Here is a 14,604-nt window from a genome sequence, read left to right as displayed (position 1 = left end):
CATTAGTTTCATCATATTATGTGGTCCTTCTTATGTTCTTATCTCTCTATATATGTCTTGATATGCATAAATAAAAAGTACCAGGTTGAAGGAGTCTGGGGAATCCTCCCCATTGAAACCGTCTATCGAGAGATTGACCCAGTTACCAGCACGATGAAGAAGAGAAGAATCTCATATTTCTTTCACATCGTACGATTATCAGAAAACAGGATTTTAAGACAACTGATGATGGGAAATCTGGGAAAGAAGACAGGAGTGCACTGGATCAAAGAAATTCACGAGGATCTCAAAACAGTTGGACTCGAAATTACAGATGCAGAGAACAAGAACAAAATTACCACCCTTCTTAAGAATCACAAATTTTCAACTGAAATGATACACAGAAGGCCTGTAGAGATTTCAGACAAATTAAGAATACTGCAATCAGAACAAACGAAGAAGTACTGGGCAGATAAGAAGAATCAAACAGTACAACCTTCAAAGAAAAAGTGTACATGGAAGACTCAAGTGGCCATCGTTAGCTGTAACTCGATCGGAGTATGTATAAGTTTTTCCTGCATACATTGACCAGTTCAACTCAGTTTATGAATGTGTTTACGATGAATAAACAGACCAATCCTGGCATAAAATATACGCCCACACAAATCACACTGAATGGATGGAGGAGGGCGGGGTTGTAATTGACGGAGTTTTCTTGCTTATTAAAATTATAAAATCCTTTTAATAACAACCACCTACTCAATACAATACATTACTCATTGAATTATAAAATAATCATGAGGTGTCTTAAATAATGGAACATGTTTCGTTCGACATAACGAACATCATCAGCCATTAATTTACAAAGATTAGGTCAGGGCCCTGAGCTGAAATGATAAAAAATGTTAAAAGAGTGACAATGCCGTAATAAAAAGTAAAATGATAACATTAGACTTGAAATTGTAACAATATGTACAGATTAACAGCAAGTATTTGTAGTGGAATACATTGAACGATGGTAGTCTGTAAAGTTAAAACAATCATGATGTTGTTAAAGTAAAAAAAATAGGTATAGTGGACCTTAAAATATATGTCAATGCGTGAAGCCAGTTTGCTTCACGCAGCCAATGCTAGCGAACACCTCACACTAGTCCCAAGGATTTCTAACTCCAATTGTGCCATAATCTGCTCCATCCATGTCTGGTTTGCTGGAACTCTCCCTACTTTCAAGATTATAGTTACTCTTTAACAAGTCCACCATTGGTGTCCTACGTTGTATACGATTAATTTTACTGCTGCATGTAAATACGGACTAGTTCAACTTGTGTTTCCTTCTGGCATTGTGTTTGGCTCTCCTACAGAATTCCTAACTACTGGAATTCACGTCATATCAACCTTAGTTTCGTCGCCATGTGCCTTTTAACTGGTTCAGTTTGACTCGTACTATTCAATAAACTCTATTTCAACTTTTGTTTTTGCTCAATTTAAAGAACTCCATCGTCAATAATTAATCCACGCTTCACGCATTGACATATATTTTAAGGTCCATTATACCTATTTTTTTACTTTAACAACCTCACGATTGTTTTAACTTTACAGGCTACCATCGTTCAATGTATTCCACTACAAATATTTGCTGTTAATCTGTACATATTGTTACAATTTCAAGTCTAATGTTATCATTTTACTTTTTATTACGGCATTGTCACTCTTTTAACATTTTTTATCATTTCAGCTCAGGGCCCTGACCTAATCTTTGTAAATTAACGGCTGATGATGTTCGCTATGTCGAACAAAACATGTTCCATTATTTAAGACACCTCATGATTATTGTATAATTCAATGAGTAATGTATTGTATTGAGTAGGTGGTTGTTATTAAAAGGATTTTATAATTTTAATATATTGTCCTCAATACGGTTCTATTATGAGATTAATTACATGTAAGTTTTCTTGCTTGTCGCTTGGCCTCTTGATGTCTGCGGCATTCTCTTTCAAACAAGCTGACAGCGGTGCATGTAGTGTTCCGCCACAGTGAACGGTCCACAGCACATTATTCCCATGTCTGTATATCTATACCAATTGTCTTCATGATGTGTTTCAGCTGGTTCTTAAAACGCTTAAGAGGGGCTACTTGAGGTCAACAGCCGGAGCAAAGTTCACCATAATGAATTTGGCGGGGAAGCCTGGTATCTCCCATGCGGTGAACATGGCCTAACCATCTCGGTTGATGAGTGATGATTGTTGCCTCAATGTTATTTAGCTGCGCTTTGTCGAGAACTGCCATGTTGGTCACATAGTCCTCCCACTTAATATTCAATATGAATCTCATTTTATGTTGGTGGAAGCGCTCAAGATTTTTGCTATCACAGCGATAGAGTGTTCAAGTTTCACAGCCATACAGCAGCGTGGATATGACAACAGCTTTGTACACCATGAGTTTGGTATGCAGTTTTAGGTCATTATTCATGAAGACTCTGTGCATTAACCGTCCAAATGTTGCATGAGCAGCCCCAATTCTTTTATCAACGTCTTGTTCACAGGTACACCGTTTAGACAAGATGCTTCCAAGATATGAAAAGTGATCAACTTGTCTCAGTGTTGTGTCTAAGATGAAGATACTGAACTCAGGAAGAGTTAATCCTGGGGCAGGTTGTTCAAGTACTTTAGGTTTTTTTTTGTTTGTTGCATTAATGGCAAGACCAAAGCGATCACATGCAGTTTTAAAGCAGTTGATTGACTGTTGTAGTTCTGCAGGTGTTAGAGCAGGAGATGCGGTGTCATCGGCATACTGCAGTTCTGTCACCCGGGTAGCCAGAGTATTACAAACCATTATTCTCATCATTGTTCCATATTGAAAACAGCTATATCACTAAGTTTACACAAGTAGTATTTTATTATACCACCTATTCAATACAATACATGAGCAGCCCCAAATTCTTTTATCAACGTCTTGTTCACAGGTACACCGTTTCTTAGACAAGATGGATTGTATTGAATAGGTGGTATAATAAAATACTCCTTGTGTAAACTTAGTGATATAACCAGAGTATGTCTTTGTGAGCGAAGTCTTACTAGATTGAAAAGATCTTCATCAAACTGAAACTTAATCTCCATGCCTAAGTTCTTAGCAGATGATTCATACAGCATGGCAGCCATGAACAGTGCAAAGAATGTAGGAGCAAGCACACAGCCTTGTTTCAATCTATGAGTGATTGGAAATGAATCTGATACTGAGTTACCATGAAGAACCTGTCCAGACATGCCATCATGTGGTCTAGTGTGGCCAATAAAGTTAATAATATATGACTTGATTTGGTATTTGGTCATTCCTTTCTAATACTTACATGATCATGTACTGATCCTTTCTTCTTCTGTATTTTTCTTTATGTTATTTTTTTTACTTTTCCTGTATTCATCCATCTTTCTTCTTATCCTACACTTCCCACATCAAGGCTCCCTCTTTATCAATTCCAGATCTTCTTCTTCCATGTCTTACTTTCCGTTAGGTTCGTCATGTGCGTTTCTTTTCATGTCGAGATGATCCCTCAGTTAGTGTTAATATGCGTCCCCCTGATGAAACTGGGAAACAGAAATGAGCTCGTCGGGGGCAGAGAAGAGATGGATGTGGAAGAACTGGGACTGATAAGGAGAGCGCCTTACTATTTGAAGATGGCAGTGTATAAAAAAGTGGAGATTGCCCTTAATCTTTTGTGATTTCATGTTTGTCCTTGTCTCTTCTTTCTATTACTCCCTCTTCACATACTGACCTGTCATTGTGTTCATCCTCCTTTTCATGTTCTTCTCTACAGTATATATATGATTTGATATGACCCTTGATTGGTCCCTTCCAGTATTTCCTATACTTGCATCAGGTACACAATGTCGCTTCCTTACATACCTGCCTTACACCACCTTAGAGTGATAGATGTAAGCCTTCGTCGTTAAAGTCTGATCCAGCACGTCGAAGCCATTCTGTTGTAGCTGTCATAATGGAGTCATTTAAACCTCTTTCTGTGACGTGAGTCTTTCAATTTACTGAAGAGAAGGTAATCTGAAGGAACCAAATCAGGGCTGTAAGGCAGGTGTGAAAATTTTATCCATCCCAGTTGTTTGATAGCATCCTTGTTTTTCCTGACTTGACACGTGGCCAAGTAATAATAATAATAATAACAACGTAAACGTTTCCACCTTTTCAATACTAAAATATATTCACAAAATTATAAATTACACGGTACTAGTTTCGACCCATCTAGGGGTCATCATCAGCCGTATTGAAAAGGTGGAAACGTTTATGTTGTTATTATTATTACTTATATATTATTCTCAGTTCAATATGGACCAAAAACATGAAATTCATAACCATTAACGTGGCCAAGTATTGTTGCACAATAACAAAATATGATGTTGTGTTCGCACATGATTCAGTCAAGCATGAAATTTCCTTTGAGTTTTCAACATATGTGACAGTTCTTTCTTTTGTCCAAGAGCTCATTTTTTCCTTCCAGAATACTACTGGTAACCACTGCATTAGCTTTGCTACAATTTGATTCAGTCTTACTTAAACTACCATCCTGGGAGAATACATGTCCTAAGTACTTGAAATGATCCACCTGTATCAGTTTTGGATTTCCTTCCTAACAGTTAAACCTCTCAGGTCTCTTCCCAACTAACATCACTCAGAACTTGGAAATGCTAATTTTCATAATTTTATCATACTCACTGCATACTCAAAAGTCTCATTTACTGATTATTACTGGAAAGAAACAGGCAAGTATATGCCTTCATTTGCTGATTATTTATAGATATATTCTGCTCTCCTCATCTACTTACAACTGAAAATGACTGCTGATTACTCATCTCTAGGTCTCACGCTGGCAAGCATGGTATCAACAGTTCTGCACAGCAGATGGACACATTCATATGATATACCTCTGAGTTTCAAAAGTTTCCAATATGGAACCATAATTTAACTTCACCACTTAAGACCACTACATCAACAAATCATAAGTTAAAAAAAAATTTAAAGTATTTAGGATTTTCTAATAATAACACCCCAGTTTTTAATGATTTGATATTTTCAGTTGGTGAATTAAATCTTGGTTCCCTGCTAAGAAAATGTTTAATTAATGAAAGCCAAGTCAGGAGCAATGGAGGTATATATACACTATGCCACACCAAAAGTCATCGGAGGACACTGAATGTGATGTTAATAATGAGTTGCTCCTCCATAAGCCCTCAAAATGGCAGCAATAAGGTGAGGCATCGACTCTACAAGGTGGTGAAATCATCTGGAGGTATCTGGACCCACGCATCTTGCACTGCTATCCACAATCGATCTTTGTGGTTGGTGCAGGGTTCATGGAGTGTACACCAGCATCAACAGCATCTCATAAATGCTCGATTGAATTAAGATCAGGGGATCTGGAGGGCCAATCCATGGTTGTAACTTCACTGGAGTGCTCCACTAATCACCTGCGTGCCACCACAGAGCGTTGACATGGCGCATTGTCCTGTTGAAACATGGCATCTCCATCAGGGTACTCCAGGGCCAGAAAAGAATGCAGAAGGTTGGAAAGAATGTCCACATAACATGCACCTGTCAGTGGTCCATGCAGTTGGATAATGGGGCCTAATTTCGACCATGAGAACACCGCCCAAACAAGAACTGAGCCACCTCCCGCCGGGACACAACCTTTTTGACACACAGGATCCATAGCTTCATGGAGCATATGCCACACTCTCATGTGCCCATCAGCTCGATACAACTGGAACTGGAATTCATCGGACCATACCACATGCCACCACTGTTCCAAGGTCCATTATCAATGTTTGTGGGCCCATGAACGTCATTGAGCTCTGTGTCAAGGTGTCAGCAAAGGGACACGAGTTGGTCTTCGGCTGGTGAAGCCTATGCAGTGCAGTTGCTTCCTTACAGTCCTGGTAGAAATGGGTTCCTTACTCCCAACATTCAATTGGGTGGTGATCTGACTCACAGTAGCCCATCAAGTGCCCAGTATGGTTCTGCGGAGGCAATGTGATGTCCGTTCTTTAAATGCCTGTGGTCTTCCCATGCAGCGGTTTACACGGGTGGTAACATTCTTTCTGTGATATTGAAGATCCATCCTCGACACTGTTGACCTCGGAAACCCAAATTCGCCTGTAACCTCCGCAATGCTATGACCCATGTGCTGTGCGCTGATGATCATCCCACGTTCAGAGTCAGTTAATTCGTGATGTGTGGCCATCTTCAGGACACTGATGTTTGTGACAGACTGCTCAGCTACACTGCAGCTAGCCACAATGCTCAGGGGTCATACACAGCACATTTTCTAATGGGACACCCCAATCCATGTGTATGTCCCCTGGTACACTGTCACTGCATGTGCTACAGAGGAGGCTTACAGTGGTGTCTCAACAGTGTAATGGGCAGCGTCTTCGAGAGGTGTGCTGTTCCAACTGAGAAACTTACTGCCAATCCGTGGCAAAACACTGGTTATTTTACCATTGAAAAAGCCTGAATACTTTCAAATTATGTTACATTTATGAGTTCATCAAACAACCATCAGTGTTGCAAAGTTTGTTTTAGAGCAACTGTGAGCATGTCTGAACCCCCTCAGAAATGGTTTCAGCATTGGATTACTTCATTTGCTAACAGCACATTGTAAAGTACATGTTCAAAAAGTGTCGTGTGGGGCAGAGGAGGCTCCAGTGGTTGTTAACTTCCTAGAAGAATTGAACTCTGACTCTTCCAGTCAGTAGTTTATTATTCTGTCGCAGATTGTCAGGGTCCTTAAAATTAAAATATTTACTGAGATAAGTAGCATGTTTTACTACATTTATTAAACTACCCATGCTTCGCTGCAGAATTCTACATTCTATACAGAATTCTAGGTTAAGTAGTATACAAGTTGTGAGTAAGATTATATTAAATTTCATAGCTCTTAACGTTACCCCAGAAATAGAGCGGGAAAGTCGCCATACGTTTTTCTCTTGTGAAGGTTGGGTTAGGGAATTTTTATTGTAATGGCAGCCCCTCTCGCCTATTATTAGTTACAGTCAAGTTGGGGAGTTTTCATTATGATGGCAGGCCCACTTACCTACAGCCCATCAATTGATTTGGGCAGTTTTTATTATAATGGCAGACACTCAATCTCCACCTGCCTTTTTACATCCTCAGAAAGACTGTTTTTGTGGTTTTCCCAACTGAAATCAACATAGGTCATTAAAATGGAGTCAGGAGGAATGTTACTATTAAAAGCAATGCTATCATATGAAACACTCGATCAAATGAATACCCACAAATTTTCTCACTTTTAATGAACAGTACTATGCTGCCGATGAAACAATCCAAAGTTCCTAAGCTGGAATGGTCAAGCCGCAGACAGCCATGAACTCTCCCCTGCCATTATTCCTTTAAGTGTGCACACTGCTCATTCCAATCACATCACCACCTCAGAGTGGGGATCCAATAGCTGGAATACTATAATAAACCAGTGTATTATGTACCAGTAATATCAGATAATTTATAGACCAGAGGAATGGCATGCTAAAGAAGAAAGTTATCTAACTCCCCACCTGCTTCCCGCCAATATTCAGGCAGACTGTTATACTCCGTATGCAGCAATAATCCTATATATCGGAGATGAGAGGCAGCAGAAGAAACAAAGCATGTCACAAAAAAGAACGGTCAATATAATGTTAATGATGATCAGTTTTATGAGCTGCCAATATTGTAGGCCTTCACATTTAGTTTTCTTCCCACTGTGATATTACGGCATCTAATGTAAAGGGAGTTTATTTGCTGTCATAACTCCCTCTTGTCTTATTCTTCAAGGGATCGTTCCTTTACGATCTCCCGTGGTCAATGTTTGTTGTTTTCTGACCCTGACAGTATTATGTATGGCAGCCTAGGGAGTCTTTCATTTTCACGCCCAGCATGGCCCACGTCTTTCTTAGGCCGATACCTTCATTTTTCAATGTGTCGGATCCCTTCCATTTTTTTTCTCTCTGATTAGTATTATACAGAGGATGATTGCCTAGTTGTATTTCCTCTCAAAACAATAACCACCACCACCACTCTTATCATAGTCGGTACAGCAAAACTGAATAAGGCATAAATGATCCAAAATTGTATTCTCTATAACATTTTTTTATGTAGTACTTTTCGATAGGACAAATAACATAGTTATTTAAAAATTAAATTTCAGGAGCCTTCCCCTAAACTACCATTTCATCCAGCATGCCCGTACATACATGCATGCAGACAGACAGACAGACAGACAGACAGACAGACAGACATGACGGAAAATTAAAAAGTGCACTTCCTTGTTATTGTGGACACAACAGATACAGATATACCATTCTTTTTAAATTCTGAGCAATGTACAGACAAAACTCTTATTTTATATGTATATATATATATATATATAGATTAAACAGTCATATACATGTGAACTCAAGCTCGAACGTTCTACTTCACACAGTTTGTACTTGGGTACTTGGCTGAACACGCATCTCTCTGACGTATGAGCAGCCTCTTGCAGCGCAGTGTCATTCCCTGAGCAGTCCACATCATAATACAACTAACGTACTATGCTGAACGCTGTGTAGATGTCTGACTGTCTCACTCTTCTCTGAATAACTCGCTCACTGTCTCACAACTGAATCAAGACTGAGTTGTAGACTCCCAGATTTTCTCTTTGTAAAGGGCAGCAGGAGATTCTCACAGTTTCCACCTCCAAAATATTCCATGCGCCTATTCCATTGTTGGCCATTTCGATCATCTTGGAAAGGAGCTTGAGTAGCCTTCTCACTGCACGCCTCGACAATACACCAGGGCTATTGTTTTGCTCGCGCCAGCCCTTACACCCTCATTGTCACATTACTATAACCACTACACCCAGGAGGCAGTTGCTTCTGAACATTCGTCCTTGAAACACCACCTGAAGCCCTTCTCCTCATGCTAACATGATATTTCTGTGATGTCGGTTACAAAGCAGCTGATGGTGAGTGCTATCATTTCTTCTTTGGCTCACTGAAAATCCTTGGAGTAAGTTGGTATTAGCTCGACCTTTTGTTCATTTCACCCATTTAGTCTCTATCATGTATGTAAAATAGTTATTAAATTAATGTTGTATGGTCCAACTTTTTCAATATGACATTAATTTAATAATGATTATTGTGATCACAATTCAATACGGATCAAAACCATGAAGTTTATATCCTATGTAAAATAGTTGATGAAGGATCTGTAGAATTTTGACAATAACTGTGATGTATGCGTGCAGATTTGCGGCTCTCTGGCAGAACAAGGACTTACCCTGGATGAACTCCATGATGAGGCAGAGAAAGTGATAACCTGTATGTCAACTCTCGGTGTTAGCCTGTCGTCCTGCAGTTTACCAGGTACTGTGCTTTATCACTGATGATGGTGCAGTTTTTAAATATTTATATTCTTATGTCAAGGTGTTCTCTGAGCTAGGAGCATTTTGAGAAAACAGTATTGACTATTCAAAATAATTTTGTGAGTCTTTAGATGACATGATTTTATTGAACACAATGGATTCCCATTACAAACATAGGTCGTTAAAAATTATCATCACTAGCATATTGTGTCGATGAGTTTATCTTAACTGAACAGTCTAGTACAGTACTGACCAAACAGTTCTCCTTTGATGCAGTGGCAGTGAGGAGGGACGAAGGGGAAAAGTTAACAATCTGGCTGTGTGACAACGTAGCAGTGGGGGATAGTCATAGCGTCATCGAGATTTGGTTGCACTACTAGGGGCACATGAAGGGTGCAAGTCTTTGCCACAATGGCCTAGTATGTGGTATTTTCCATATTGCTGTTTGCAGAGCTTACATGTACTTTTCTCAATTGGACAATGGTAATCTCTTTGGTTGCTGATGTGCTTATGGAATCCATGTACTGCTAGTCTTGTGTAGGCATGTCTCGGTGTGTAACTTCATTCCTTCCATTTGTCCAACTTCATTACCCGATTTTCAAAGAGTCCAGTTCTATTTCTGCTGCTTTCTGATCTTTTTTTTTGTAAGTCAGGAGCAATGGCCAGATTTCTTTTGAGGCTGTGCGTAGCCGTGAGGTCTCTGATGAGGTAGTTAGTTATCGCTCATCATCAAATGATACACAAAGCCAGATGGTATGAATTTTGACAGACACAGAGTTCTCTTTAGAAAAGTAGTTTTTAGTCTCTCCAACTTTCTTAGGTTTGCAATACCTAGATGTTTCCAAATAATCCATAGTACGTAAGTTGCTGTCAGTATTATTTTTAGAAAAAGTAGCTCTAACACTGTGCCGATTAAAAAAGTTTATCCAGATTCTTGATATCAAGGATTGCTTTAACTACTATCTTTGCAAGTTTTCTTGAGCACTCTGTCCCCTAGTCCTCACTCCATAATATTCAGTCAACATCATATGCGGAGCTGGAAACATTAAAATTTAAAGTGCTTTTTTGACCACCCAAACATCTAGTAGTTTTAGTATGAAGCTTTCAATCTTGCATTGCTAGTGCATTGTGTTCTGTCATAAATAGATTGTTTCCTGTATTTCCTCTGAGATGTTTAAGTGAATTAGATAATTACTATGGCTGAAGCAACACAATCGCATCACCTGTACAGCTCCAAACTCCTCCTCGGAAATGTACTCATACAACCATACGAAGCAAAGGCTGAAAAATAATAGCCAAAGTTGCAGATTGTTGTGAGTTTGAAAAGGAGAACTGCCATTTGCTGCTCCAACTCTAGGTCTGTAGAATGAGCTGCTGCTTATACAGGAAAATGTATTAGCGCTATCATTAGAATCAAATGATTTTCTCTGTTTCATCCGAAGAAACCTCCAAATCTTGGAAATTTCTGTGATGATGATTGAACATTGCTATTCTGTGTTAATTACTTCACTTATTTTCCATTACTTACTAATAAAAGTTGTTCAAACATCTTAGATATTCAGTAACATGTACGAGCAACATGCTGGTATTTTTCATTATAATTTGCTTGCCATAGAGATCGAAAAGTCTCTTCATGGGGCATCTTCATAAGCTAGGAGAGCTAAGCTTATATTGATATAGGATATTTGTTTAGAAAGGTTTATAACTGGGTGAAGAAGAGATTGTCATGTTGGAACAAATGCTTCATTTCCATAAACAAAGGAACAAAATACATCATCATGTAACAGAAGTTCCCCATACTTAAAGTGTCTTCTATATGTTTAATATCTTGATCTTTTAGCATTTTTAATGACTTTATATTTAACACTAGCTGTTACCCATGGCTTCTCTCGCAAGGATTTTGTAATTTAATAAAAATTAATTGTTCCTCTGTCCTGCACTAAGATATTATCTGAAAAGCCTTCAAGTATAAACACTCACCGAAAATTTTTATTTCATTTACCCCAGAACCTCTTTGTAAACCACGTTTGTGGCATTGCCTTTTGCAGATAAGATAACCAGGTTACTGGCAGAGCTAAATCTGAAATATGCGACATGGAGCTCTACATGCGAAAGAGTCCTCTTGTAAGTTGAAAAAAAAAAAAAAAGGGGGTTTCTTTATTTCTAAAGGAGATTCCAAATACCAATTTTCACATCTGTAACATCTTAGTTTTTTAAATATGAGTATCCGCATGAAGAGAATTCAACCCCTTCTTCACTTATTTTCGATCTCCAGCTCAAATTGATTTTCCGAAAACAAAAAGTACGTGTTTCTTTATTTTTAAAGGAGATTACAAATACCAATTTTCATACCTGTAACGTGTTAAGTGTATGACATATATTGTAGATATACTCATTTTGAAAACTGCTCCACTCCTTGGCTGAGTGTTCAGCGTTGAGGCCTTCAGTTCACAGGGTTCCGGTTTCGATTCCGCAATGGGTCGGTGATTTTAATCGCATGTGATTAATTCTTCTGGCTTGAGGACAGGTTGTTTGTGTTTGTCCCAACACTCTCCGCTTCATATTCACTCAACTCACCACATTACCAACCACAACAGGAATACGCAATAGTAATTCATCCCTACACATAGGGTTGGTGTCAGGAAGGGCATCCAGCTGTAAAACAGCATCAAATCCACATGTATGACATAGTTCGCACCCGCGACCCCACAGGTGTGGGAAAATTTGAAGAAGAAGAATAAGAACAAGAAGAAGATACTCATTTTAAAAATTCACTCACTTTTTTATTCTTTTCACCCCCTTAAATGGATTTTCCAAAAAAAAAGATTTGTTCTTTGCGTCAAGGGGCTTACAATGAGCTTTGTCTCATCCTTGTATGATAAATTCAATTTTGCCTATATTAGCTTATTATTTTTACATCTCCCCCATCGCCCCCACCTCGAATTGTTTTGAAAATAAAATACAGCCCATGTTACTCACTGGCAATGTAGCTTTCTATAGGTGAAGTCATTTTTAAAATCAGTTCAGTAGTTTTTGAGTCTATCCATTACAAACAAATATACAAATTTTTCCTCTTTATAATATTAGTATAGATGAGAAATCAAATACATCACAGAGTTACGACCCTACATACACCTTTGTCATCATCATCATCCTTTTTTCGCCTTATCCAGCTCCTGCTGGATTGGGGCATTCAGGGCACATCTCCACCTTCTTCTCTCCTTCCACCATGCCTCTTCCATCCTTCGTCCCAGTCCAGTTTTCTTCATTATCCATTTATCCACCTTATTCTAGGTCTCCATCTCACTCTCTTTCTATTGAATTTCATCTCCATCATCTGTCTTGGTATTCTTTTCTCCTCCATCCTCTTTACATGTCCAAACCATCTTGGTTTACTCCTATCAATTCTCTCATTTAGGTTTTCCATTCTGACCTCCTTTCTCACATCTTCATTTCTCAGTCTGTCTTTCCTATCAAATTTCTTAGGTATTTCATTTCACTGGATGAATTCTGCTCTCCTCCCTACTAGTCACTGTCCAGGGTACATAATACATTTTGTACATTATCTCTTTACACTTTCTTGGTACTTCCTTTTTCTAGACAGGGTTCCTTACACTCTGGTAGAATGCATTGTCCTATTGCACTCTCTTGATAATCTCCATGTCCAGACTTGTCATCATCATCATCATCATCATCATCATCATCATCATCATCATCATCATTTCCCTTTATCCAGCTGTAGCCAAGTAGGGGCAAATATGGTTCCTCTCCACTTTCTTTGGTCTTTCCACCACTCCTCCTCCAGCACTGTGTCCCAGTCCGGGTTTCTTCCTGTAATACTGTGTTGGATTGTGTCCTTCCATCTCAATCGTGGTCGTCCATGGCCTCTCCTTCCTTTCATTTGCATTTCCACCACCTTTTTTGGCATTCTTTCATCACTCCTTCACTTTATATGCCCAAACCATCTTAGTCGACTCTTCTCTATTCGATCATTCATTTTTCCACTCCAATTTCTTTCCGGATTTTCTCATTCCTTATTTTGTCTCTTCTACTCTTCTGTATCATACTCCTCAAGAACTTCATTTTGGCTGCCTGTATTCGACTCTCATCCTTCTTTGTCATTGTCCAAGTTTCTGCTCCGTAAGTTGTTATGGGTACGTAATACATCTTGTACATAGTATCCTTTGCTTCCATTGGCACATCTTTGTTCCACAACATGTTTCTTATGCTATGATAGAAATAGCTTCCAGCTTGAAACCTCTTACTAATCTCAGCATCCAGTAGATCATTCTCCTATAATTCACTCCCCAGGTATTTGAATGTATCCACTACTTCCAGGGGCTTGTCTGCTAGTCTAATCTGACCTTTCCCTTCTTTCTCCCTTCTAGTCATAACAAGGGTTTAACTCTTTTCTACACTTATTTTCAATCCACATTCTTCGATCTTCCCATCCACAACATCGAACTGTTCTTGAACCTTCATGTCCTCTTCTCCCCAAATCACAATATCATCTGCAAATAACATGATGTTCATTTCTCTTCCTCGATATATTGCTTTTGCTGTTCTCATGATGTCATCCATTACTATTGTAAACAGGATTAGTGATAGAATACTTTCCTGTCTCAGCCCACTAGTGATTTTGAACCAACTTGTCCTGCCAACTTGTGTTTGAACAAAACTACAATATTCCTTGTACATTGCCATGATCATTTTTATTAATCCCTGTCAAATTCCTTTTTGCACCAGACTGTCCCAAACTTTAGCCCTGGGGACACTGTCATATGCCTTTTCAGTGAAAATGAATGTCACCACCATATCATTCCCATACTCCCATTGCTTTTCCATTAGTTGTCTCATAATGAAAATGGGCTCTATTGTCGACCTTCCACTTCTGAAACCATACTGATTTTCCTGTATCTGATTTTCAACGCTCAAACTTATCCTACTTTCCAGTATCCTCTCCATTATCTTAGTAACATGGGATATCACAGTAATTCCCCTGTAGTTCTTCAATACTTTCTTATCGTCTTTCTTGAAAATTGGGATGATTATTCCTTTTTGCCAATCCTCAGGGACCTCCTTATTTTCCCAGATATTCCTGAGATCTTGATATGTCCACTGCAGTCCTACAGCTCCAGCTACCTTTATCATCTCCATTGAAATTTCATCTACTCCAGCAGCTTTTCCAGCAGACTTGTATATACCAAGGTGTTTGAAAT

The 14,604-nt window shown here is 38.8% G+C and overlaps 1 protein-coding gene across 3 annotated transcripts in view; it reads left to right on the top strand.

Annotated features, from left to right (window-relative positions):
• The window catches only part of LOC136865996 (PTS-dependent dihydroxyacetone kinase 1, dihydroxyacetone-binding subunit DhaK), a 380,683-nt gene that overhangs the window by 188,095 nt on the left and 177,984 nt on the right, over positions 1 to 14,604 (top strand). For all 3 annotated transcript variants that reach the window (XM_067142600.2, XM_067142599.2, XM_067142602.2), the window contains one exon: positions 9,269 to 9,386. In XM_067142600.2, coding sequence (XP_066998701.2) covers positions 9,269 to 9,386 — 118 coding nt within the window. The remainder of the gene's footprint in view (positions 1 to 9,268; positions 9,387 to 14,604) is intronic.

The sequence above is a fragment of the Anabrus simplex genome, chromosome 3, assembly GCF_040414725.1.
Source record: "Anabrus simplex isolate iqAnaSimp1 chromosome 3, ASM4041472v1, whole genome shotgun sequence".
NCBI lineage: Eukaryota > Metazoa > Arthropoda > Insecta > Orthoptera > Tettigoniidae > Anabrus > Anabrus simplex.
The sequence above is the reverse complement of the archived record's forward strand: the minus strand, read 5'-3'. Positions and strand labels throughout refer to the sequence as shown.